The sequence below is a fragment of the Nannobrachium achirus genome (assembly GCF_963921795.1).
Source record: "Nannobrachium achirus genome assembly, chromosome: 18".
NCBI lineage: Eukaryota > Metazoa > Chordata > Actinopteri > Myctophiformes > Myctophidae > Nannobrachium > Nannobrachium achirus.
Window position 1 is genome coordinate 61,474,397 of NC_137825.1, and position 25,325 is coordinate 61,499,721.

General features: G+C 42.7%; 1 protein-coding gene across 2 annotated transcripts in view; it reads left to right on the top strand.

Annotated features, from left to right (window-relative positions):
• The window catches only part of mapk8b (mitogen-activated protein kinase 8b), a 112,461-nt gene that overhangs the window by 51,661 nt on the left and 35,475 nt on the right, over positions 1-25,325 (top strand). For both annotated transcript variants that reach the window (XM_080748201.1, XM_080748202.1), the window contains exons 4-7: positions 2,119-2,177; positions 5,692-5,830; positions 13,352-13,517; positions 22,297-22,368. In XM_080748201.1, coding sequence (XP_080604327.1) covers positions 2,119-2,177; positions 5,692-5,830; positions 13,352-13,517; positions 22,297-22,368 — 436 coding nt within the window. The remainder of the gene's footprint in view (positions 1-2,118; positions 2,178-5,691; positions 5,831-13,351; positions 13,518-22,296; positions 22,369-25,325) is intronic.

Here is a 25,325-nt window from a genome sequence, read left to right on the forward strand (position 1 = left end):
AGCTTGTAGATCGGCTATTTTCAAATAGCTAAGGTATAAAATAGGGCTAAAGTGGTTTATGTATGTTTTATAAAATTATAATTTATATCTGCAAAGTAACTAGTGACTAAAGTTTTCAAATAATTATAATGGAGTAAAAGTACAAAATGTGGACCTGAGATTATAGAAGTAAAAGTATTGGAAATCGGAAACACCCAAGTAAAGTACAAATACCTCAAAATTGTACTTAAGTACAGTACTTAAGTAAATGTACTTTGTTACTTTACACCACTGTTTTTGAGGCACTTGTCCTTAGAACAAGTACATTTCACATTCACTGGTCCAGGTACAAAAGTCACTTGTCCAGATACAAATGAGCCATTTCATAGTCATTTCTTTTTCAGTTTTTTATTTGACAAATAAACCCCCTCCACTCCATAGTATCGCCAGTCCATAGTGCATACAGCACAAAGCTGCTAGGATCCTCACAGAACAAGTGAAACTAAGAGACGCCAACGGACAAGTACATTTTTGAGCGGTGGTCAGCCGTGTCCATGGCTATCTATCTGTTAGTCCGTAGCATGAATACCGCTGGTGACCACAGTGGCGCTGTTGAGTCACACACACACGCGCGCACGCATACGCACACTGCACACGCACCGCACGCACACACACACATGCACACACATGCATGCACACGCACACTGCTCATGCACCACACACACACGCAGGTGTTGTTGCGCAGCCTCCACGGCTCAGTTCACACAAGTGTGATTTTTAATGAACTTTTTGCCGCTGTTCATATCGTTGCTGTCGGGCAGGAGCCTCCATCTACTTTCTTTTGGTGTATTATCACCCTGCTTGATCACACTACAGCTTTATGTGTATTATCACCCTGCTTGATCACACTACAGCTTTATGCCTCGCTGCAAAGCTCGGGGGGAGTGGTTCACCCCCGAAATGACTTTTTTTCTATTAATTAATCACACCATGGAGACTTGAGTTCAATAATATTTTTGTGTATTTGTCACAAAAAATAAATAAATAAATGCATTGATTCTGGATGGGGACCCAAATAAGGCCCTGGATGGGGACCCAAATAAGGCCCTGGATGGGGACCCAAATAAGGCCCTGGATGGGGACCCAAATAAGGCCCTGGATGGGGACCCAAATAAGGCCCTCTGGGGACCCAAATGCATTTGGGTCAAAATCAATGGGGGTAAATTTAGGGTCAAGGGTCAAGTAAATTTACCCCCATTGATTGTCACTCAAAAAAAAAAAAAAAAAAAAGCATTTGGGTCCCCATCCAGAATCAATGGGGGTAAATTTACTATAATACATTTTTTGTCTTAGGAATGCGACAAATACAAAAATAATCTATTATTGAACTCAAGTCTCCATAGTGTGACTAATCAAGCCATTTGGGGGGTGAACTGCTCCTTTAATATCCTGCCGATTACTTTTATTATGGTTTTCTGCCATAGTTTTAACCACTTTCACTGTGACATCCTTATTTTGGGCATGGCATGATCTTGGCATAGGCAGAATCTTTCAGAAATGTTCAGAAATAGCTAACATAGACCCATCTACAAGCTGAGACATGTTGTGAGCTTGTACTTTCTCTGCATGACACCATCATATTGCATAGTATAAATTGGGGGTCAATTGGTTATCAGTGACAATGTTTTCCAGAAAGAAAAAATATTTTGGGTCTTATAAAATCAATGAGTGGCCATTCTAAAAACAAATGAAACATTTCAGATAATGTGCCACTACTGCGCTGCTGTGCGATCTCGTATGCAAACCCATTTCACCAAGTCTAATGCCTTTCGTACATCGAAAATAGCCGACTTACAAGCTCACAACACATCGCGTCGGCGATGCGTTGTGAGCTTGTAGGTCTGCTGTTTACGGCGTGCGACACTGTCATGCAACTAAGTATGAATCGGGTGGCTTAAGCATAACAATCTAAATGTCACTGCATACTCTGTGTCTCTGCCATGACATTTCACTGATGCAGTGCTGGTTGTTTTCAAATGCTGAAGGGCATGAATATTATTCACTACCCCCCTCCTCTGCATCCCATAATAATAATAATAATAATCATTAAAGTGAGTGTTTTCTTCTTTCTTTGTGCAGATCATCGGCCTATTAAATGTATTCACGCCACAGAAGACGTTGGAGGAGTTTCAAGACGTGTGAGTATTTCTCTGTTGTGCAGCCAACACATGCTGTGTTGGGACTCGGGGTTGTAAACAACAATATCTACACCAGGGGTCTTCAACTGGGGGTCCGGGACCCCTAGGGGGTCCTCAGAGTTACTACAGGGGGTCCTCAAAATCTTTGAGTGATAGAAACTTTTTCTTCTTTTTTTATATTAACCACTTGAACCCTAGTGTCCTTATTCTGAGAACTTTAGCCATCTAGCAGATCTACAAGCTCACAACGCCTCGCGCTGAGCTACCCGGACACTATTCACTTAGAAATATATAACCTATGTCAAGATATTCTATTTTTGTAAAGGCCTACATCAGCTTTTGACCATAATCACCCTAATGTCATTTCTTTCCAAATTGTTCTCTCTTGCAATTAGCAAGGTTAACAGTTCATATAATTACAAGCAATTAGAATGTAGCAATTAAAAGCAATGTAGCAGATTTTGCAGTGTGATACAGTAGGTTAATGAGTCACCTGTTTAAGCCAGAGATCTGTACTGTGGCAGATCTCACTCTGTTGGACCAGTGGTAGGGTGGGGGGATAATCATCAAGTTCAAAATTTGAACACACCCATTTGGGACATGATTAACACTATCAATACAAGACTTTTGAGTTTTGACACCAAAAGTAACTCTGTATCTTGAAAATAACCCCCCACCCCTTGAAAATCAAAAAACACCCCAAAAAGGGGCATTTTCTGCCAATTCCGCCTGGTATGCATGAGCTATTCTTAATGTTTGCCTATATACTGTTGAATAAATACTTTAAAACTCATTTGAGAATGAATAAACACAATAAATAGAAGAACTGTTACACCTCAAAGTAACACTGTACCTTGAAAATAATCACTCATCCCACTTTAAAATTAAAGATAACACGAAATAATTTAGTTTTTGGCTTTTCCACGCATACGCAGTCCACGTATGCCGAACACGTCAACACGTACATCGCACTGGGCGCACCCGCCTTCCCCACTGGGTCTGAGTCTCGCCGTTTTACCCGTGCTCTGTTGGACTTCCTCGCGTGGATGTCCCTGCAGTAGCTTCCTTGGCCTCCTGTGAGGACGGCCAAGCCTGCAATAACCCCCAATGACTGGGGCACCCGGCGATTCTCATGAGACCGCAGCCGACACCTTGAGTCCTTGAGGGCTACTGAGAGTACTGGGTGAGACTCTGGTGTCTATGGGTGCCCCGTCACTGGACAGGGTTCTCCTCTCGCCCTTGGTGCGACTGTCGAACTCCTCCTGCCCCCAGTGCGTCCTGACCACGTTGTGCTGCCCGGGCAGGGACTGGCCCTCGTACAGCGGGCGTGAGGGGTTGGCAACAATTTTGGCTACCCACCAGACCTGTCTTGAAACACGGACCAAGGAGTCCAACTTGTGTGTGAGTCGTAGGCTCACTCGAAAGTCGAAACCCTGTGGCGCAATTAAAGTGAAGGATGGACCAGGCTGCCCCAGGTGGGATTGTGCATGCTCCACACGATGGGACCCGAAAGATGGTGAACTATGGCTGGCTGGGCAAAGCCAGAGGAAACTTTGGTGGAGTCCTGACGTGCAACTCGTCGTCCAACCTGAGTATAGGGGCAAAAGATGAATCAAACTCTCTAACTAATCGCTCATCAAGCCCCATTAAAGGTGTTGGTTGATAAACAGCAGGACCGTGGCCATGGAAGTTGGAATCCGTTAAGGAGTGTGTAACAACCTGCCGAATCAAGTAGCCCTGAAAATGGATGGCGCTGGAGCGATGGACACGGCCGTCGTTGGCCACGAAATGCCACTATGATGATACGCGATGAGTAGGAGGGCAGCCGTGGTGACACAGAAGCCGCGGGTGCAGATCTTGGTGGTAGTAGCACAAGTTCAAAGGGTTCCATGTGAACCCCAGGCTCCCACTCGCCATACCGATGCACAACCTGTCGTGCCAATAGGGCTGAGTCAGATTGGCAGGGCTGTTGTGTGCTGGGTCTTGGCTGTACTAACTATGGGGGTTACAATCACCCCTCCCGACCCCCCCGAAGTGTGAAGCGCGTCTTCACGCTGCAGACCGCTGCACACAACGTCCCTCCATGTCCCTCGTGTCCCTCATGCAAGGATATCACAGGCACATGCAGAGTGGTGTGGGGTTGCTTGGGCACTTGCCCTTTTGCCTCAAAGTTCACTGTTGGATGCTAAAAACGTTTTGATTCTAAGTTATATATATGCTAGCTACTGTACATTTCTGGTGTGAAATGACACAAGGGACCCCACAAAAAGACCACCCCCAAAATCGACACGTGCTGCCCACAGAAGGGCCCATCTGTGTGGTTCAAACACCTGACCACTCAGTGCCCTCTGCACAGCCCTGCGTGCCACTGCCTATATGGCTGAGCCAATTGGCAGGGCTGTTTGTGCGCCGGATCTTGACTTTACTAACTATGGGGGCTACACTTGCAGTCAACCAGGAGCCATAATGCATTATGTAAATGTACTTTATTACATTATAACTTTGCAACCTCTACCAGGTGAACCAAAGTCCTCTCTATACAAACAGTACAAAAGAAGGGCCAGGGAAGGGTAGGGCTGGGCTAGGTTTGTTTTTACCAGTTGCGAACGGCTGCCGCCTGTAAGTGGTTTTTCAGGGTGATTTTAAAGGATGCTAGTGATCCACACTCCTTTATGGCCTTTGGTTGTATAGCAGAAGAACGAGTTTGACCCTTTTTTTTTGTTGACTCTGGGTTGAACGTGATCTGTGGCGCTGCCTCTGGTGTTGTAATTGTGGACGTCCTTAACGTTTATAAAGTATTTTGCCAGGTACATGGGTATCTTAGTGGTGTAGTGTATCTTGTACACCAGGCCCATTGCAAGTTGCTGTACTCTGTCATCTACTCTATATATACCCAGTATACCCAGTCTACCTTTTCTCTTTATCAAGCCTAAAAGCCAAACGGAAATGTCATTTTTATTCATACGACAGAAACGCAATTACATTGTTTAAACCCATTAAGACCGGGAACGCAACTTTGTTATGTTAGATTTTAACCGTTATTTTTATGCTTTAACTTTAAAATAAATTGCAGATATAAAAGCTCTCGTGCAGCACAATATTATATAATACAGGAAGGGTTTATGTACAGTTTAATGGGGTGCCTTGGGATGTTCAGATGGCAGCTAGAGAGCCGTGGCTGTCACAGTGCATGTCTCTAGGCCCTGTGTGTGTGTGCGTGCGTGTGTGCGTGCGTGGGGACACATTTTAGTGTCCCACAAGGTGTTTAGGGGTTAGGTTAAGGGTTAAAAATGAAAGGAATGTCCCCACAAATATAGTAGACTATGTGTAATGTCCCCACAAAGTAGTAATTGCAAACCTGTGTGTGTGTGTGTGTGTGTGTGTGTGTGTGTGTGTGTGTGTGTGTGTGTGTGTGTGTGTGTGTGTGTGTGTGTGTGTGTGTGTGTGTGTGTGTGTGTGTGTGTGTGTGTGTGTGTGTGTGTGTGTGTGTGTGTGTGTGTGTTTCAAACTGCAGCTACCTGGTGATGGAGCTCATGGATGCTAACCTGTGCCAGGTGATTCAGATGGAGCTGGACCACGAGCGTCTGTCCTACCTGCTCTACCAGATGCTGTGTGGCATCAAGCACCTGCACGCTGCCGGCATCATACACAGAGTGAGAGACGCACGCACGCACGCACGCACGCACGCACACACACACACACACACACACACACACACAGCCTGAATGCAGTTATTTGAGATAATCGTAATTATTGTGCAGAATTGTGCGCTGTTGGCACTGGGGGCGTGTAATCTCCTCCGCGTCATCAGTGCCCATACCCTCGGTGGGGTTGGCAAAAGTGCCTTTTTGTGTTGGGTTTGCATGTTCTCCCCTTGTCTCTTAGGGTAGGTACCATGTTTTATATGTTTTTTTTTCTCGTTGATTCGTCATCGATAACGAGGTACAGCTTGTAAGCATCGGGCATTCGAGGCATGAGCTACACAGCCAAACGTGTGGGTAGCACCGACCAAGATTTTGCCAAAATGGCTTGCAATACTGTTCTGCTGTACTCTCATTTTGGGCTTCCGTGACAATGAACATTAACAAAGTGTGCAAATTATTACTGTGGGAGAGTGCAATCATTCAATGCTCCAAGCAACAAAGGTGAACACCAAAAGAACAGTATTGCAAGCCTGCCAGGCCATGTTGACCATTTTTGGAGGGCGCTACCCACACGTTTGGCTGTGTTGCTCATTCCACGAATGCCAGATCCTTACAAGCTGTACCTCATTGTAAAGGTGACAAATCAACGATAACAATGATATCAAAGACAATACCATTGGCATAATTAACACGTTGCAAGCCGCGGCAGAACCCTCTGAACAGAGGTAGCGCCGAAGAAATAAGCCATTTATTTACAAACATGTTTTAAAAAAACAAAGCCCACATGATAACAACACGTAATGGAGTGCTCGACACAGCGTACACATTCATCCTGCAGAGGTCGGCGATCTTACTTTGGCGAGGCGGAGGGGAGATCAATTCCATTCGTTTACGTGCGGCGAAGCAGGGAAAGGAGCGATAGAGAAGCGGCGCCCGAACGTGATTGAAACCGCGATCCACGAACAGAGACAAAGACCAGCCATCTTGTTTGAGCTTCTTGTTGATTTTCAACACTGGGGAGAGGATGAGGCTCCTCCTGGCCAGCCATCCATCCAGAATGTGAGTCAACGGCGTGGCCTGCTGGATATTAGGAGTATCACACCCAGCACCAGAAAATGACTGTCAGAGCATATTAACCGTTTCAGATCGCTCCAAAAAGACACAGAGAAGAATTTCCGATGTTTTTTTTTTTTATTATTATAATTTATATCAAAAGTCCGGGAATAGACGTGTGGCTGATGAGACCCAGTAGGAAGTCCGAGGGAGTACGGCCAGGCTTAGAAGGTGTTAAAGGGGGGATATAATTAGGGATGGGTATCGTTCACCTCTGAATCGATACGATACCTTTTTCGATACCTGGGAATGGATACGATACCTTTTTCGATACCGTTTTCGATACTTTTTTTATTTATCATTATTATTATTATTATTATTGTTATTATTATTATCATCATCATCATCTTACCTTATTTTAGTTTTCGATCACGACATTGCATTTTTTTTTGCTTCTTGTCCCTGTAGAGTAGGCCTAGTGACAATAAGACCTTGCTTCTCTTTATTCTTAAACCTCACATCAACAATTTGCGCTGTTGAATGCAACACCATTGAACGTGAATGCGCGTTCGTGTCTACTGCATACATGAACGCGCAGCATGGAGTTACAGACACACAGAGGCAGGGCAGGGTGGCTGTGCTGGCGAAACAAACATGCGTAAAAAGTTTGTTTCAACCGATCAATTACTTTTTCTAGACGGTCGGAACTAAAGACACATGTACCATACTGATACTACACATCTCTCCCGGGACTGTATTCTTTTAACACATTCTGTGCCAGCTTTTCACCACTAGGGGCGCCCAATGGCCACAGAAATCACCATAGATATACGCTGGTACATGCACAAGCCGTGCGCAGCCGTGACGCGCCTGAACACTTTCCTTTGTGGATGACCTGGAACAGAATGAAGTTAGCTTGACGTTAGCTATTGGCTACCAAGCATTTTAGAAGCTCTATTTTCGTGATTTAGCCATGATTAAACCTTGCACACCTCATGGATATGCTTGGAATAGAGAAAATGAGCTCTAAAGATCCTGGATTGCATTGGAGTGGATGGGAAATATCGGCGGCGCGACGATCTCGCGGGCCGTGTAAACAGATGACGGCCGGCGGCCCGGCTCGGAAATTTAGCCCGGTGCTTCGGTAAGGCCTCTGGAATTTTTTTTTCTTTTTTTTTTTAAAGCCGGACTAGTTCGGGATCGGCACCCCCGAACATTAATAAGGTCCAAATAAAGCCGAACTAGTTCGGGATCGGCACAATAAGAGTTACATTTTTTTTTTATATACGACACAGAAAAAGGCTTTCACGGAAAGGGTGACAGTCCTTTGCTGCCTACAGACAGAGCAGCGAGCGGAGAGGGGGAGAGGCGCTATGGGGAAGAGTAGCTCTGGTCCAGAGGGTTAGCGTGGGGACTGGGGTGAAGTGACGATCAATGCTCACACAGTGTCACAGCCGGAGATCATAGAAGTTGGATCATCATAATAACATTATTGGCTATTGTCGGATGTTTTCAGTTGTGGGCCATTTTCACAGTAACGCAACTATGCAAGTTTACTAAAGCAATTCAATGTTGTTACGGATGCGACCGGCCACGGGTGCGTTCAAGGGTATCGAAACGAGGTACCGTTTGTTTTTATGTGAACCGATACTCGATAGTATCGATGACATGTGTTCGATACCAATAAAAGTACAGACTTAGGTACCCAACCCTAGATATAATGGACCGAATGTTGGCACATTTTGGGTCTGCGCTACCCAAACATTTGGCTGTGGTGCTCATTCCACGAATGCCCGATGCTTACAAACTGTACCTCGTTGTAAATGTGACGAATCAACGATAAAAATGTAATAAAACACAATACACATTGGTATTATTAAAGGGGAAATATAATGGACCGAAGTCAGGTTTCCTTTCTAATTGTGCTGAGTTTTATTGCGACCGAAGGTCGCATATACTCTGAAGAATCGTGTCGCTTGAGTGTCCTTCCTTCCTTCCTTCCTTCCGTATCCTCGTGACCGTCCTTCCGTATCCTCTGTGATGTCAGTGTGATGTCAGCGAGTTGTGACATCACTTCCTGTACAGGGCGGCTACACGAAATGTGGATAACACTATATATGGAGATAGTCCAGTCCATCATGTCATATGGGACTACCGTCATAGAAAGTAGCCATTGTTAGGCCGGAGTCATTGGCTGTCTAAACATGGAGATGTGGATAACACTATATATGGAGATAGTCTAGTCCAATATGTCATATGGGACTACCGTCATAGACAGTAGCCATTGTTAATCCGGAGTCAATGGCTGACTGTCTGTACAGGAAGTGATGTCACATGACATACTTTTTATGCCCATATATGAGTCCTAACATGGAGATGTGGATAACACTATATATGGAGATAGTCTAGTCCAATATGTCATAATTATGGAACTACCGTCATAGACACAGCCATTGACTCCGGCCTAACAATGGCTACTGTCTATGACGGTAGTCCCATTATGACATGATGGACTGGACTATCTCCATATATAGTGTTCTCCACATTTCCATGTTTAGGCCCCATCGCTCACACCCTCGATGGGGTTGGCGATAGGGCCTTTCTGTGTGGAGTTTGCATGTTTCCCCGTGTCTCCTAGGGTTGATACCCTCACAAAAACATGAACAAACTCCCCCCAGAATGATAACAACTAGAATCGTCAGAGAAACACTGTGGTTGGCCAGATAGTCAAGAATTGGCGCGACCTCGCCCTTTAGGGCGAGGTCGCATGTCACCCTGAGGTGTCTTACTAGTATACTGTGTATATTATGTATATACAGTATATACAGTATATGGCTTCTTATGTATCCCTCACAAGTATAGTAATACAAGTACACGCACACACGCGCACGCACGCACGCACGCACGCACGCACGCACGCACGCACGCACGCACGCACGCACGCACGCACACACGCACACACGCACACACACACACACACACACACACACACACACACACACACACACACAGAGAGAGAGAGAGCGGGCTCTTTCAGCCTCCTACGGAACAGAGAGTGGTGTAACAGTGATCGCTCCCTTTGCTTGACCGAGCAGAACTAACACGAGCCATAGGCAGAGGGACTGGCGAAGAGCTCGCACGCAATGCAAGCCCCCTCTAAAAGTGAATCACATACCCCCCCCCCCCCCCCCCCCCCCCAAAAGACAGCGGGCACTCTCTGCGTCACTGTCCTGTCTGTGCCTCACAAAGGGACTGCTTTAGTGCCTTCACGTCGTCGCTGTCGGGCAGAAACCTTGCATCTGTGTTCAGGGGTGTCACAAGGGGGGGGAGTGGGACTGAGTTATTAGGGCCCAAGGTGGACGGGCCTTAATTATTTCATACTTTAGCTATAGAAAAATAGCAGATATACAAGCTTGCAGATCTGCTATTTTTTTTAAGTCGTGAAAATGTGTGCAAGTCTTTGAATGTATGTCTTTTTTAAGCAAACTTTTGTAAAAATAAAAAAAATAATATTCTGGTCGTCCCTGGAACTAAATATTTTGAGATGGGCATCCGTTGCCAAATACATATCATTTTGGGAGTCCTTCACATGAAAAGGTTTGACTTAGAAACATCGTTTTTTTCAAAAATAGCAGATCTACAAGCTTGAATATCTGCTATTTTTCAATAGTTAAAGCACAAAATGTGAGTGAATCCTTGTACCCAGGGCCCAGAATTTGTTGTGACAGCCCTGTCTGTGTTGTAAAGGTTGACCGATTTGGCCAAGGCTCCAAAAAGTGTCAGATTTAGTTCAAGAATACCATTTAGGGTGTTTTATTCGTCCCCAAAGTTTTATTCGTCCCCAATGCAGCTTGAACAGAGACAAACACTAAAGACTAAACTTACAAAAAGACGAGATGAAAATGAATTTGATAAGAAAACAACCCAACATGAAAATAAACCGTAAATGAACTCTTCCCTGGAGGGACCCCTGGCAGCTCTCCCTGGGTGTTAGTTACCTTCTTGTTGCCCAAGCGGCCGCTGCATCCTGCAGCCTCCCTTTCCTTCTAGGCAACTTAAAGTGCCTATCCCAGGTATACGTGTGATATATAAAAGGCTGCATAAAGTGCTGATCCCGGGTATACACTAGGGCATTCACGAAAAAGTCGACAAGTCGACTTCATTACACAAGTCGACTCCCACCAGAGAAAGTCGAAGTTGGAAAAAAAATACTTTTTTTTTTTTCTCTATCATTATTTTTGCTCAATGTGTGCATCTATACAGCATTCAAACAGTAGGATTGCTTATTGTCAAGAACGGAATGATCCAATATTACAGTGCTACATTACATTTGGTATAACATGGTTCTATCGTGAAAATAGCACACATCAGCTCCCGCTCAGTCCCCGTCCGTGTCCGCTTGCTCCGTCCGGACGCGGACAATCCGATCAGCGGCTCTTACTGGGAAAAAGAGCGGTTCTCTGCCTTCTCTACGTTTGGTGGAAGTAGATTCCGAGATAAAGCCGTTTCTTTGCATCAGCAATGAATGTGATGGTGGTGGCCCAGGTGCATCATGGGATATGTAGTGTTTTCGCTTACCAGCCGCTGCCGCGGCACCTGGTAACCATGGTAACCAGTTAACTCGTCTCTGGACGGGATAACGGGGCCTTGACACCACCCCCCCTCTACGAGGCAGTGTGACATTGTAGGTATTTTTACAATTTTAAATTGTTTAAAATATAATAATAAAGGAACCGTTTTTGGACTTGCAGTACGAGGTTTACACCCGCTATACTGTTGCAAACCAAAACCAAATGCTATTACACTCAGACGTTTGAAAACAAGATGCCACCTTGCACTAAACAGTTAACCCAAATAATCGATTTAATCCATTTAGTAGAAAACAACCAAAACCAAGCAAAAACAAAGGGATACTTTGTTCCCTATATTTTTCAGGACACACATCTTAAGTTTAAACAGCTCATACATATTCTATAATACAGGCCGTTAAACCCTCTAGAGTCTAGACCATTGATTCTCAAAGTGGGGGAGTTCCAGGGGGTCCCCAGCTAAATGATGTTTAGGAACCAAATGGACCCTTATGGCGTTTTGGTTATGTAACTCTGAGAGTGTACAAATGGAACCCATTTTGCGTTCCATTTGTACACTCAGAGTTAAATTAACATTGATTTGACTATATAAATTAGGGTCTTAGAGATAGAAATGCCATTAAATGGGGGTTCTTGAAATTAAAATGGTTGAGAATCACTGCTATAGAGCTGTAAAAATCTTCTCTTATGGGGGTTCCTGGCATAGCCATTCAAATGGGGGTCCTCTGGCTACTACGTGTCATTTCGGGGGTCCTTGACACCAAAAAGTTTGAGAACCACTGCTCCAGACTGCTCTAGGCTCTAGTAAACTGGACCTCAGTTGTCTCTGTACTTGGACCGCATTGTTCTGTCTACACCAACATCTCTTTGCCAAAAATGGACGCTCTACCAAGCATGGTAGAGCCCCCCGAATGAAGATGTGTGTCTTCACCTTTTATGATGCCATCCCATCAAAATGTGTTTGTCTGTCTGTGTATAGTGTGATGTTTATAACAGTGTTTGAGTGATTGACCTAGGGCTGTCACAATATGACATTTTACATGACAATTAATTGTCACTCAAATAATTGTGATTAACAATTTAACAGGCAATTCTACTGCCATATTTATTATTTATGTATTTGTCAAAAAGAAGCTTTCCATGTTATAGAAAATTGTCTATGGATTATTTCCAGACATAATCGTTTTCAGTGGACACATATCTGTACTGTAGCTAAAACTGACATCATAAGGGCTGCCTTGTGCAATGAATGGATGTGAAATGGCCCTCCCCTCTTTCCGTCGTTCAGAGCGTAGAAATGCATAATCTAGATCGGGTCCACAGAATACAGCCAGGAAGTGAATTGGACATCCATTGATGTTTACTTGTGGTGGAGATTTGAAAGCAGCTCTACAGGAGATGTTTTTACTGTACACAACCGCGCGACCCCTCATCAGCTTACAGTCATGAAAGGGTAAAAGAACGGCCGTTCGTATTGGCAACGCGCCACCGTCAGAATTGGGACGAACGTTAACGTTCGAAGCGGTAAAATAGTTAATTGTATTTTTGTCGTTGATAATTACATTTCTGTTTGGCTTTTAGGCTTTAAGTTGCTCATGGCAGATATGACACATAACCTAAATATACAAAGAAATTACTGACATATTTGACAACTTTCTACTTGAAAAATAACATTATGCGATGTGTTGTGAGCTTGTAGATCTGCTATTTCCACTATTTCTGAAAATGTTTGTCAATGTACAGTATGAACATTTTTCAACATTCACGATGATGACGATTGTGACAAAATATTAGCGATTACGTCAAATAATTACGACCAGACGACTATGTAATAATTGTGACAGCCCTAGATTGATCCCGTTCCGGGTGGTGTGTTGTGTCTCTGTAGGACCTGAAACCCAGCAACATTGTGGTGAAGTCCGACTGCACCCTGAAGATCCTGGACTTTGGCCTGGCCAGGACGGCGGCCACGGGCCTCCTCATGACGCCCTACGTGGTGACGCGCTACTACCGCGCCCCCGAGGTCATCCTGGGCATGGGCTACCAGGCCAACGGTGAGTGGCCGGGGGCAGGGGCGCCACAAGGAGGGACTGGGTTACCAGGGCCCAACGTGGAGGGGTCTTATATTTTGGCTATTGAAAAATAGCAGATATACAAGCTCACAGCGCTGCGAGCTGGTAGATCTGCTATTTTTTAATAGTCATGAAAATGTGTGTGAATCTTTGAATATATGTGTCCCAGCACGGCTGACGGCTAGTCATTGAATTTATTTTCATTTTCATTGGGAATCATAGCTACAAAATGATATATTGGTTGTAGAGATTGACCCAACAGTTTTGAAGATATGGCTTATAGAATGATGCCATGCTGAAATACTACTTTTGAGATATTCAAGTTCTAAATAAATGTCTAACCTGCAATGACCTGCATGATCTCTCACATTAATTAAAAAAAGTCTTATTTACATGCAGAGTTAAGCTCTGGCGTTTAAGTGAAATGTAGCCTGATATTTATGAAATGCTTTTGTGGCTTTATCACATTTTAGTGAAAAAATAAAAATAAAAAATAATTTCAGCTGTGGTCTAAAGTAGTAGCATCCGAAATGACTGCCCCTGGCTGTGTCACACTCAGTCACATATGTATTTTTTAAGCGAACATTTGTAACTCAAATTTTGCTTCCGGGGGGTCCCTGGAACTAAATATTTTGAGATGCCGGTCCATGGCCAAATACATATACTTTTGGGGGTCCTTCACATGAAAAATTACAAATGTTTGCTTTAAGAAATACATACATTCAAAGATTTGTACCCATTTTCACGGGAAAAAATTGACAGATCTCCAAGCTCGCAGCGCTGTGAGCTTGTATATCTGCTATGTTTCAATAGCTAAAGTGTAACATAATTAATTTTCTTAATGGGTAAACTGAGCTTTAACTGGCATTCGGAGCGAGATGGGAGCTACTACTGTCACTACTGCTCTACTACTGCCTAGGGCTGTCACGATTATGACATTTTACATGACGATTAATTGTCACTCAAAATAATTGCGATTAAGCTTAGGCTTTGAAGTTGCACATGGCAGATATGACACATAACCTAAATATACAAAGAAATGACTGACATATTTGTCAACTTTATACTTAAAAAGAACATTGATTGTGGAAATAGCCGATCTACAAGCTCACAACGCGCTGCAATGCGACACATTGTGAGCTTGTAGATCTGCTATGTCCACTATGTTTTACTTTAAACAAAAATATTTGAAACATTTTTTCAACATGGAAACGATTATGACGATTATGATAATCGCGGTCAAATAATTGCGATTAGACGATTATGTAATAATTGTGTCAGCCCCACTAACGCCTAACTGCAGAGCAAAGCTTGGCCTTGACGCATGCCCCGCCCACACACACACACACACACACACACACACACACACACACACACACACACACATTCACACACACACACACACACACACACACACACACACACACACACACACACACACACACACATTTGTATTATCATACTTTTGAGGACATGAGAATTTTAGACGGCATTGAAGATTGCAGAAGATAACCAAAGAACTGCAGCTGTTTAAAGGAGAATTCCGGTCCAAATGGCTTTCTTACCTTATTTTGTTGTTAGTTTGTCTCCAAAAAACAGGTCAAGGCGTTATTTTTATTAAAATAAAACACAATATTGTCCATTTTGGCCGACCCCACCACAGCCTAACCACAGCCCACAACGGTAGCAGCGGGGCTTATGCAAAGCCGCTTGCTTCCATAGTTTTCATTTATTCATACACACCGACGGGGCAACAACATTATACTCCATTATACGTCCTTGTTGAGATTCTGCCGTACAACGGTACTCGCTTTCGAAATCTCGTCTCGCAAGACTTAAGATTTGTTGGATTCAATACGATGTAGAGATTTTTAAGCCGAAAAATGGATTTTAAAACGATGGATCTGACCTGCTACTACTAGGGCATTCACGAATAGTGATTTTTAGTATTTGAATTACTCGACCTCAAAGTATTCGAATAGTCGAATATTCTACAGGACTGGCCAAACTGTCAAATATTAAGTAAGCAAGAGGCGAACATTGTGGAAAAAAGCCGGTCTACATGCTCACAACGCCTCACATTGTGAGGCGTTGTGTGCATGTAGATCTGCTATTTTCACAATATTTATCTGTGGAGTCACATTAAATGTAATACCTACAATTCCAAGTGCTTGTCAGGGTGGGGGTCCCCAGTTCAAATATGTTTATTTTGGGGGTCACAACCTAAAAAGGTTTTGAGAACCCCTGTTATAGAGCATTAACAAATTCATCCACCAGGGGCATTGACAGCTCATTCTTATGACTTCCTATCTAGCCAAGTTTTATAAAGTATATATTTTTTAAAGAGAAAACAATAAAAATAATAAAAGCTTCTGTGAACAACGTTGAATAGTGATTTTGATATTCTAATATTCTAATATTTGGTGAATGCCCTAGTATATACTTGAAGGGGGATATTTGGTTTTCACAAGTATCCTAATAAACACACACACACACACACACACACACACACACACACACACACACACACACACACACACACACACACACACACACACACATACACACACACTGCTTTGCCTCCCTCTTCCTCTAAAGGTCAGGACTCCGTGGGGAGGAAGTTGGCACGTTGGTGCAGTGCATGGTGGGACACTTCCTGCTTTGAGGAGCCTCTGCAGCTGCAGCTTGTTTGATGTTTTATTGAGCTACCGTAGCACAGTGTGAATAATACGCTCGGAGTGAAATCGGTGGAGGTTTTTACCAAAGTCGACGCCCCCCAGGCTTGCGTCGCGGCTAGGCTTGCGATGCAGAAGGGAGACCTTTTGTGTCAAGCGCGTCTCCGCAGTAAGCGCAGTAGTAGAGGGCGACGCGTAAATAAAAAAATAAACACTTCTTTGGTATTTTGTTACAAACTCAATTTGCGCTACTCAATAAAAAAATAAATGGTAAAAGATAACAAGGCCAATATCCAAATACCATTTTGCTTAGTTTTTCCCCCCTGTTTTCCTGCATAGCACTGTGTTTTATTTGTCTGTGATTTTATGTTAAATGAGTTAAAAAGGATCCCAATTGAAACAAAACAAGCACAAAAGATTTTCTGATATACAGTGTCCTTTCAGTTGACCTTGTACCATTGAAGTCTACTGTCATAATACTGTTTCTTTACCCATGCGAACGTCTAATAAAGTCTTCAGTGTGCTGCTCCCAAGCCGCAAGGGGCGTCAACTTTGGTAAAAACTTCAGCTGATTTAGCTCCTCGCGAATAATAAACTGTTTATGGAGCTACTGTAGCATAATCACCACCAGTGTGAATAACACATTGGCTGTGTGCCTGTGTGACAGTCAGTGCAACACTCAATTCAACCATTTTTGGTCCCTAAAACGGACCTGGAAATATATATTTTTTTCACTCTACCAAATCTCTTTGCCAGAAAATAGCCGATCTACAAGCTCACGACGCGTTGTGAGCTTGTAGATAGGCTATTCTTTTGGCAAATGTTCCGCCACAGGATATGGATGTTGGGGACATATTAATTATCCCGATAATATTGTAAATTGGAATTCCTTTGGTCACAATAATCGTGGATATTTTCATATCGTCCCATCCAAATGTATAATTGGTCATCATTACTTAAAGTAAGTACATTTGGAACTCTTGTGAGCGTACAAATGAACCCTTGCGAGTCCATTTAGTCGTGACAGCCCTACGCTTGGCCCCTAATGGCTCCCCTCTGAGTGCTCGTCACCTGAGCAGCCATCAGTAGGGTGAAGCTGGAACTGAAATGAACAGCACCAGAGTTATTAGTGTTGCTGGTTCCTTTTGACCCTCCAGCATGAGGGGACTGCCCATAAGTCCGAAGGTTCTAATAGTCAGAATTTAGTTAGGGTTACTGAGGTTAGAGTTAGGCATAGTATTCTTAACAAATTCGGACTAATGAACCTTCAGACTAATGAAGCTTCAGACTAATGAACCTTCAGACTAATGAACCTTCGGACCAATGCCACGGCACCCAGCTTAAAGCAGCGTTAAAGCAGCATTAACTTTAACACCAACATCAACTTAAATTGCACGGTGAAACAGGCTCCAAAGTAACAGTTTTCAGGCAAAGCGGATACTCTAAAATTCCAAAACGTTGCTCAGTGCCCTTTGGAAATGCATTTGTCAACTTTGTGTTCATTTTACGATTTCAATTAGTATTGTAATATAGTAGGTACAAATGACTTCCTCGACCAAATCACCCTGTTTGTTGTCGTTGTGTGTAAGAAACAATGATACTGGTACTGTACCATTCATTGTAAATGGATTAAAGAAAAGCAGTTGAGTTGAGATGAGTTTCCTTTTATTTGGCAGTTAACTGTGTATAGCAGGGGTTTTCAAAGTGGGTGACGGGGCAGCCACCTGGACTGCCGTCACGGCACTCCAGGGAACCGCGAGATCATTTGATAATATTTGGAATTTATTTGGACACTTGAAAAAATATTTAGTATCAAGTACAAAGTTATATTCAGTCAGTATAACCAAAATGGCTATTATGTCAACGTTTTCCTCGCAACATAATCACTAAAATATCATCACTGTCGGGCAGAAACCTTGTATTTCCAAGGCTGTCGCACAAAACTAGTGAAAACAGCCGATCTACAAGCACACAACGTTGCTTGTAGATCGGCTGTTTTCACTAGTTTAGTACATATTTTACACAATAAATAAAAAACAACCGGTTTCCACCTGACAATCCGATGATACGCTATAAATATAAGGTGCTGGGAGTGAAAATTATAACGTAGGGGTGCCTCGGATTAAAAAAAAAAATGTTTTGGGGTGCCCTGAGACAAAAAAGTTTGGGAACCCTTGGTGTATAGACATGACATTTGTAAGATGAAGCAGGCGTTCTAAAAAAGGATGTATTGGCTTGTTCTGAATGAGCAGCACATACAGATGTGTCATTTCAAAACATCACTCGTCCTGCCATTGGCAAGAATTTCAGGGGATTCGCAGAACATTGAGGTTGTAGATCAGCTATTTAGAAGTTTAAATCTACCCATGAAGATGGATTCTGTTTTTTCAACCATTCAATCAACCATCCCATTTGCGAGTTTCTGAAAAAAAATTAAAAATACGCTCCATTCTCCGTACAAATTTGAAAGACAAAACGGGAAAGAAACCTGTGGAAAAAATGCATTTGCAGTACAAGTTCAGGAAATAGCAGCAAATACCGAAGAGCTGAAACGCCACATCTGTAGCACTATTTGACCGTAAAATCTGAGCGTTAATGCAAATCAGGGAGGGAACCAAATGGACCCTTACTGGTCCATTTGGTTCCATCTGGATTGAATTAATCACTGAGGAACTTTACTGTGTAGACTAGAGCAGGGGTTCCCAAACTTTTTCACCCCTACATTATAATTTTCACTCCCAGCACCGTTGTCGGGTGGAAATATTGTATGTCCAAAACCATTCGTTTTGTATTTATCATCTATAAAATGTACTAAACTAGTGAAAACAGCAGATCTACAAGCACACAACGCCTTGCATCGCTGGGCATTGTGTGCTTGTAGATCGGCTGTTTTCACTAGTGTTGTGCGACAGTCTTGTATGATGAAGCAGGGCTTTGCGTTACAAAAAGACGTACACATTTGAAACTTGGAGATACAACGTTTCTGCCCGACAGTGACGATATTTTAGTGATTATGTTGTGAGGAAAACGTTGAGATAATAGCCATTTTGGTTAAAACTGACTAAAAATAACTTTGTACTTCAAGTTTAAAATCTTACTAAATATTTTTTCAAGTGTCCAAATGAATTCCAAATATTATCAAATTATCTCGCTGCACCCCTGGACTGCCGTCACGGCACCCCAGGGTGCCCCGTCACCCACTTTGAAAACCCCTGGACTCTAGAGTCCTTCCCTGCCCTGCTTCGATCAAAAAATAACACTGACCTTAATCTTTCCTGCTGACTTGTTGCTTCTTTCTTTTGCTTACTCTCTTCCTCCCCTCACTTCTCCATTCCTCCCACCCTCCCCCTCCCTCTATGCTGCGCGTATGTAGTGGATATTTGGGCTGTGGGCTGCATTATGGCCGAAATGGTTCGCCACAAAATCCTTTTTCCTGGAAGGGATTGTATCCTTGCTGCAGCGGAGTGTGCCCTTTTCTTCTTCTGAAACTAAAGAAAAAAATAACAATACAAAAACTAAACAAAAAAATAACACCCGCAAAAAGTCCTGGTTTATTTTCTTTTTTCTTCCTGTTCTAATCCATTATCAATTCATTAATTGTATTTTTTTCGTCAAATCATCTCTTAGAGATCATGTGCATGAAGCATGCTATAGAAATCTATTTCAAGACATGCCTGACACCTCACGTGCAAGCCTCCGCCTTCTGTCAACGCACTCACGCACGCACGCACGCACGCACACACACACACACACACACACACACACACACACACACACACACACACACACACACACACACACACACACACACAGACTGTCTCACCCCCCACCTTCCACCTAAGCGTGGTGACAGTCACAGAGGAAAGCCACCTGAAATAGAATTGACAGTAGCTTTTCTCTTTCATCCCAGTGAGGTGCAGGAAGACACCCTCATTAGTTCTCCCAGCTTTCCATGGAGGCGTCGTAGGTGGCGTGCATGGCCCACGCTAGCCTCGCAAGCCATCCCGAGTTATGTCATCGCCAATGTGCTTCCTTTCTCGGTCTGGTGTCCCTCCCATCGAGTCTCTTTATGAGAATTTTGGTTCTCAATTTCCAATCAAAAGGCAGCATTTCGAGCGAACCCGCCTCACACCGCTCCTGATTGGTCGAGTGGCTGCTACAGCTCTCGCATTTTGTAATAAAACATGGCGGACCCCATGTCCGATGCGAGTTCACAAATCGCAAATAAAAGCTGCATTAAGCGAAGTTTTATCTGAAATCAACGGCATCTCATAACTTAAAAACGAACAACAGTTTGCACCTTTGGAATTTCTGTCTGGAAAAGACGTATTTGATGTTCTCCCGACGATGTTTTGATGCGCTGATGACTACTGAATGGACCTGTCAGTCAAATTGAAACTACGTCATCACGTAATGCATCGTCTATGGAGAACTCCCAGAGAGTCTGGCTGGGTGCGAGGCTAGTCCCACGCCGCCGTGCAGTGGTGGAAAAAGTACTAAAATGTTTTTCTTGAGTAAAAGTATCAATACTGCAATGTAGAAATACTCTGTTACAAGTAAAAGTCCAGAATTCAAAATGTACTTGAGTATAAGTATGAAATTATTGGCATAAAAATGTACTTAAAGTACCAAAAGTAAAAGTACAAAATGTTTGAAAATAGCAGATCTACAAGCTCACAACGCGTCGCATCGTGACGCGTTGCGAGCTTGTAGATCGGCTATTTCCAAATAGCCAAGGTATAGAATAGGGATAAAGTGCATTAATGTATGTTTTATAATATAATCATTTATATCTGCAAAGTAACTAGGAACTAAAGTTTTCAAATATAGTGGAGTAAAAGTACAATATTTGGATCCGAGATGTAGTGGAGTAGAAGTAAAAGTACTGAAAACTGGAAATACTCAAGTAAAGTACAAATACTTTACACCACTGCCGCCGTGGAACAGGAGGAGCGTTTGGCTCTGGGAACGCTCGTGTCATGTATTTTTGTGAGAGCATAGTATGAAAAGCTCATACAAACGTTGCTGCCTGAAGTTTTCACCTTCACCACTTTGTTGGTTGAAACATTCGTGCGCTAGTTTTAAAGCTCTCAAACAATGGTATCAAAGGCCCACGGTTTCGACCAGTCCTCATCAGGCGAATTGTCTGATGAAGACCTGTCCTATGTGGTCGAAACCTTATTGCGCCATTAATACAATTGTTTTGGAGCTTTTTAGTTAAAAAAAAATCCATTGTTAGGTCCAAAAGAAGCCTCAAAAAAAATGTGGCGCTTTTATCCGCTTCGTTTCGATAATTACCAGAGTTAAGCAACCACACTACAAGCGAATTAGCTAACTTGGTTGACTGTCGTGTTGTGTGTGCGTAATGCCCCTTCAAGCTGAGTATGATATTATTTCTCCTGTCGGGTGGAAAGTTCCAAAAATTCAAATTCAAAAGTAGCAAAAATGTTGAACTCGTATTTTAGTGACTTTTGTGTGACACAAGTATGAAGTAGGCGGGCGTAGATTTAAAATATAATATCAACATATATTAAAAGTTGAAATGCAAGGTTTCTGCCCGACAGCGACAATATACCTTATATACTGTAAATCTCTTACTTTGCAGTTTTTAGATTATAATTTGACCAGCCATCATTCTCCCCTCACCTTGTAATTCAGCAAACTCAAAGCCGACAGCTTTTTTTTATATACATGCTGATTTGCTCTCTACACCCTCTTAAATGTTTACGTGAACTTGTGTCCCGTTAATAAGCAATCTCTGCAAGCCAAAGAGCTACATTGTTTTTTTATTTTTCATTTTTTTTGTTAAGCCTTGTGGGACATTGACCTGGGTTTGACATGTGAAAGATTGCATGGCACTGCATGCCAAACTGTTTATCACTATTATTATTTGTGATCTTTTTCAGTCAAACGCATTGTTATCATCCTATTCTGCATCGTCTGTTCCTCCCCTCTCGCTCCATTTGGTTGATTTCTTTTCAATTATTATTCATCCTTTGTTCCATTTGTCTTATTGGGGTTTTGTTTTTGAGTCGTTGCATGCTAATGTGTTTTGGTGGATGTTGTCATTTTTCATTTTTTTTCAGTTGATGTCTGGTCTATTGGTTGCATCATGGCTGAAATGGTCCGGGGTAGTGTGTTGTTCCCCGGCACTGACCGTATCCTTAAGACCTGGGGACCCCCGAAGCACCGTCTGCTGTGTCCCGTACTCTCCACCGCCCTGAGCCCTCGGCGGACCCCCGGGGTCTGATCATGTGTCACCATGTTCTGAGGCACTTGTTTCCATTCCAACCAAACCAAACGCTTAAGCCATTTAGGCCAAGAATTATTTAATGATTTAACTATTGAAACATAGCAGACATACAAGCTCCGAGTGCCGCGCTGCTTGCTTGTAGATCTGCTATTTTTGAAAAGTCATGAAAATGTGTACAAATCTTTGTTTGGTTGACATGAAAGCGTGCATGGACAGCACATGATCGGACACCCCTGTCTCAGTGTCCTGTTGTGTGTATTCCAAACAGACCTGTGTTGTGTTGTGTTTATGTCAGGGGTCTTCAACGTTTTCAGGCCAAGGACTGAGCTGAGAGAGAGATGAAGCAGCTACATATTGTATAAATGTGTGATGCAGATTTTCATCGATTTCAGAGATAGATTCATAGACTTGTTTGACAGCACTGTCATCAGCCTATGTTGGATTCATGTTTTTAGTTAATTTGACCTTTCACTCTGTACTTGGTCTGCTCTTTTTTTTTACCTCTACACCAAACCTATTTGCCGAAAATAGCTGATCTACAAGCTTGTGGATCGGCTATTTTTGGCTAAAGTTCTCCTCAGAACAGGGATGCGAGGGTTCAAGTTATTATGATCCTATCACAAAGATTTCGTGGCCCCCCTGTAGTAACTCTGAGGACCCCCTAGGGGTCCCGGACCCCCTGTTGAAGACCCCTGGTTTATGTATTCATCTTTATGCGTGTGGGTGTTTATGAATTATCTGCAACTGTCCATCATTTTCTCAGTGATTATTCTATCATTTTTATGTTTTTGATTCATTGAATAATGGAGGAGCAAATGTCTTTGGTAATGAAAACAATATAAGTGAATTAACACTTAAAACTTAAAAATAGATTTGTTTTTTATAATGAACAAAATTGATTAACCACTGAGGCCCTATTTTATACTAAATTAAAGTGGTTAATCAGACTAATCGATGTTGTTGATTATAAAAAAAAGTTTAGAATAGGTTTAGAATGGGCAAAATAGGCTTTTAGGTCAGTTGTGAACTTGCAGATCGTATATTTTAGCCATTTGGAAAACCTTTGCTACTGTATGTAAGAACATTTTATTAAAGGGATTAGGGAACAAAAACAACCTAAATCTATGTATTTAGTTCAAATAGATTTTATATATTGTTTATAATTTATTTAGTTCAATTAACTGTTACACCCCTAGTCTGGATTTGCAATTTGGGTCAAATTCGGAGTTGCGCCCAGTCCATCCAAACCAGTTTAGTCAGGTTCACTATGTATTTATGTTGGATTTCTTTGGGGATTTGTAAAACTATACATTTTTGGAATCTTCAGAGCATGGGGAATCCAAAAATCTTTGTTGGCATTTGCACAGACACCTGCAAAGCCGCCATTTTGGACGTTCAAAATGGCCGACATAAAATACATAATTTGTGCTATCTTGGCTTCTAGACAACCTAGAAATTTTATTAAACATGCCAATCCTATATTTTCTGGGTCAAGGAATTGAATGAGTAAATGATGGGTGTAAAATGTTCCGGACCCCCACCCCCTTTCTTGAGGTTATCTATTTTGGGACCTCCCAGAACAGTACGCCAGCCAGTTAATGTCCGATTTTCATAATATTAGAGTTGTTTTGTAGGTTTTTAAACATCCTGAGTTCATTTATTACACTTCTAAAGCAGACTGAATAACCCTTCTGACTTTTGGTTGGGGTCTTTCCTCACCTGGGACCCCCTAGACAGACCCCTGAGCCTATCTCAGTAAACGCTCTGCTCCTGTTCCAGAACAATGTTAAATTAGATCATAGTTGAAGCATAAAAGTTGTTGTAGCTGGGCTCTGAAAACAAAAATGAGTTGTAGTAAATACCAGGGGTCTTCCACGGGGGGTTCGGGACCCCTGGGGGGTCCTCAGAGTCCCATCAAATCTTGATGGGATCTTTTTTTTTAATGTAATGTTTTCTGGGGTTATGTATTGTACTTTGATGGTTTATTAGTATTCTCACACATGCACAATCTATTCGTCTTCATCATCGTCATCTTCAATGTCCAACCTAATAGTGTTGACACAGTCTCCACCACAGCATAGAGTGAAAGGCAGGTTATTTGAGCAGCTGCACCGTCCCTTGCAACCTGCTTAAAAGCTACATTGAGCTCACGTACTGCCTTTGGAGCAGGGAGGGCAAGACACCTGACTGGAACAATCTCCAATCTCTGAATTCCATCTTTTTACTTTGATTGGTGGAAGCTCAGGGCAATTTGTCAGGTATGATTTATCCTGCATTGTGACGTAGTTGGCACAGAGGATATGGTATTAAGTTGGAGGTAGCATCTCACCCTCCAAGTTCTTTGACAGAAATAGTTCCCATCTGAGTAATCGCAGGGTTGTTGGACCTTTTGAAATGTAAACACGGCATGCAAAATGCTTCAATGACTGCAATGTTGATGGAAGCTCACCATTAATAAGCTCAGGAGGAATGGAACCCTTGCTAATGGCTTTTTCATCATTATCAGGCTTCAATTAAGTTGGTGCTGACCAATGTCTTTTTTGGAGATTCCAACAAATGTTCTTCCCCTGTCAGCACCAAGAAAGAATGTGTAGGCCAAGGAACCCTTGACATTTGTGACATCGAATAACTTGAAAACGCTCGAATATATTGATTTCCATAATTTTTTCCTACCTTTAATACCTTTGACTGTTGCAAATTAACAGCAGGAGGACATCAGTGTCGGGTGACCAAACGCATACAGTATGTCTCACAAAGCACCATAAGCAGCAGAGGCAAGGACTTGATGAGGAATCAGGGTATCAGCCTCTTCATGTGTGTGCACTTCCTCAAAATCATGTCCCTTGATGAAGGTATCATATT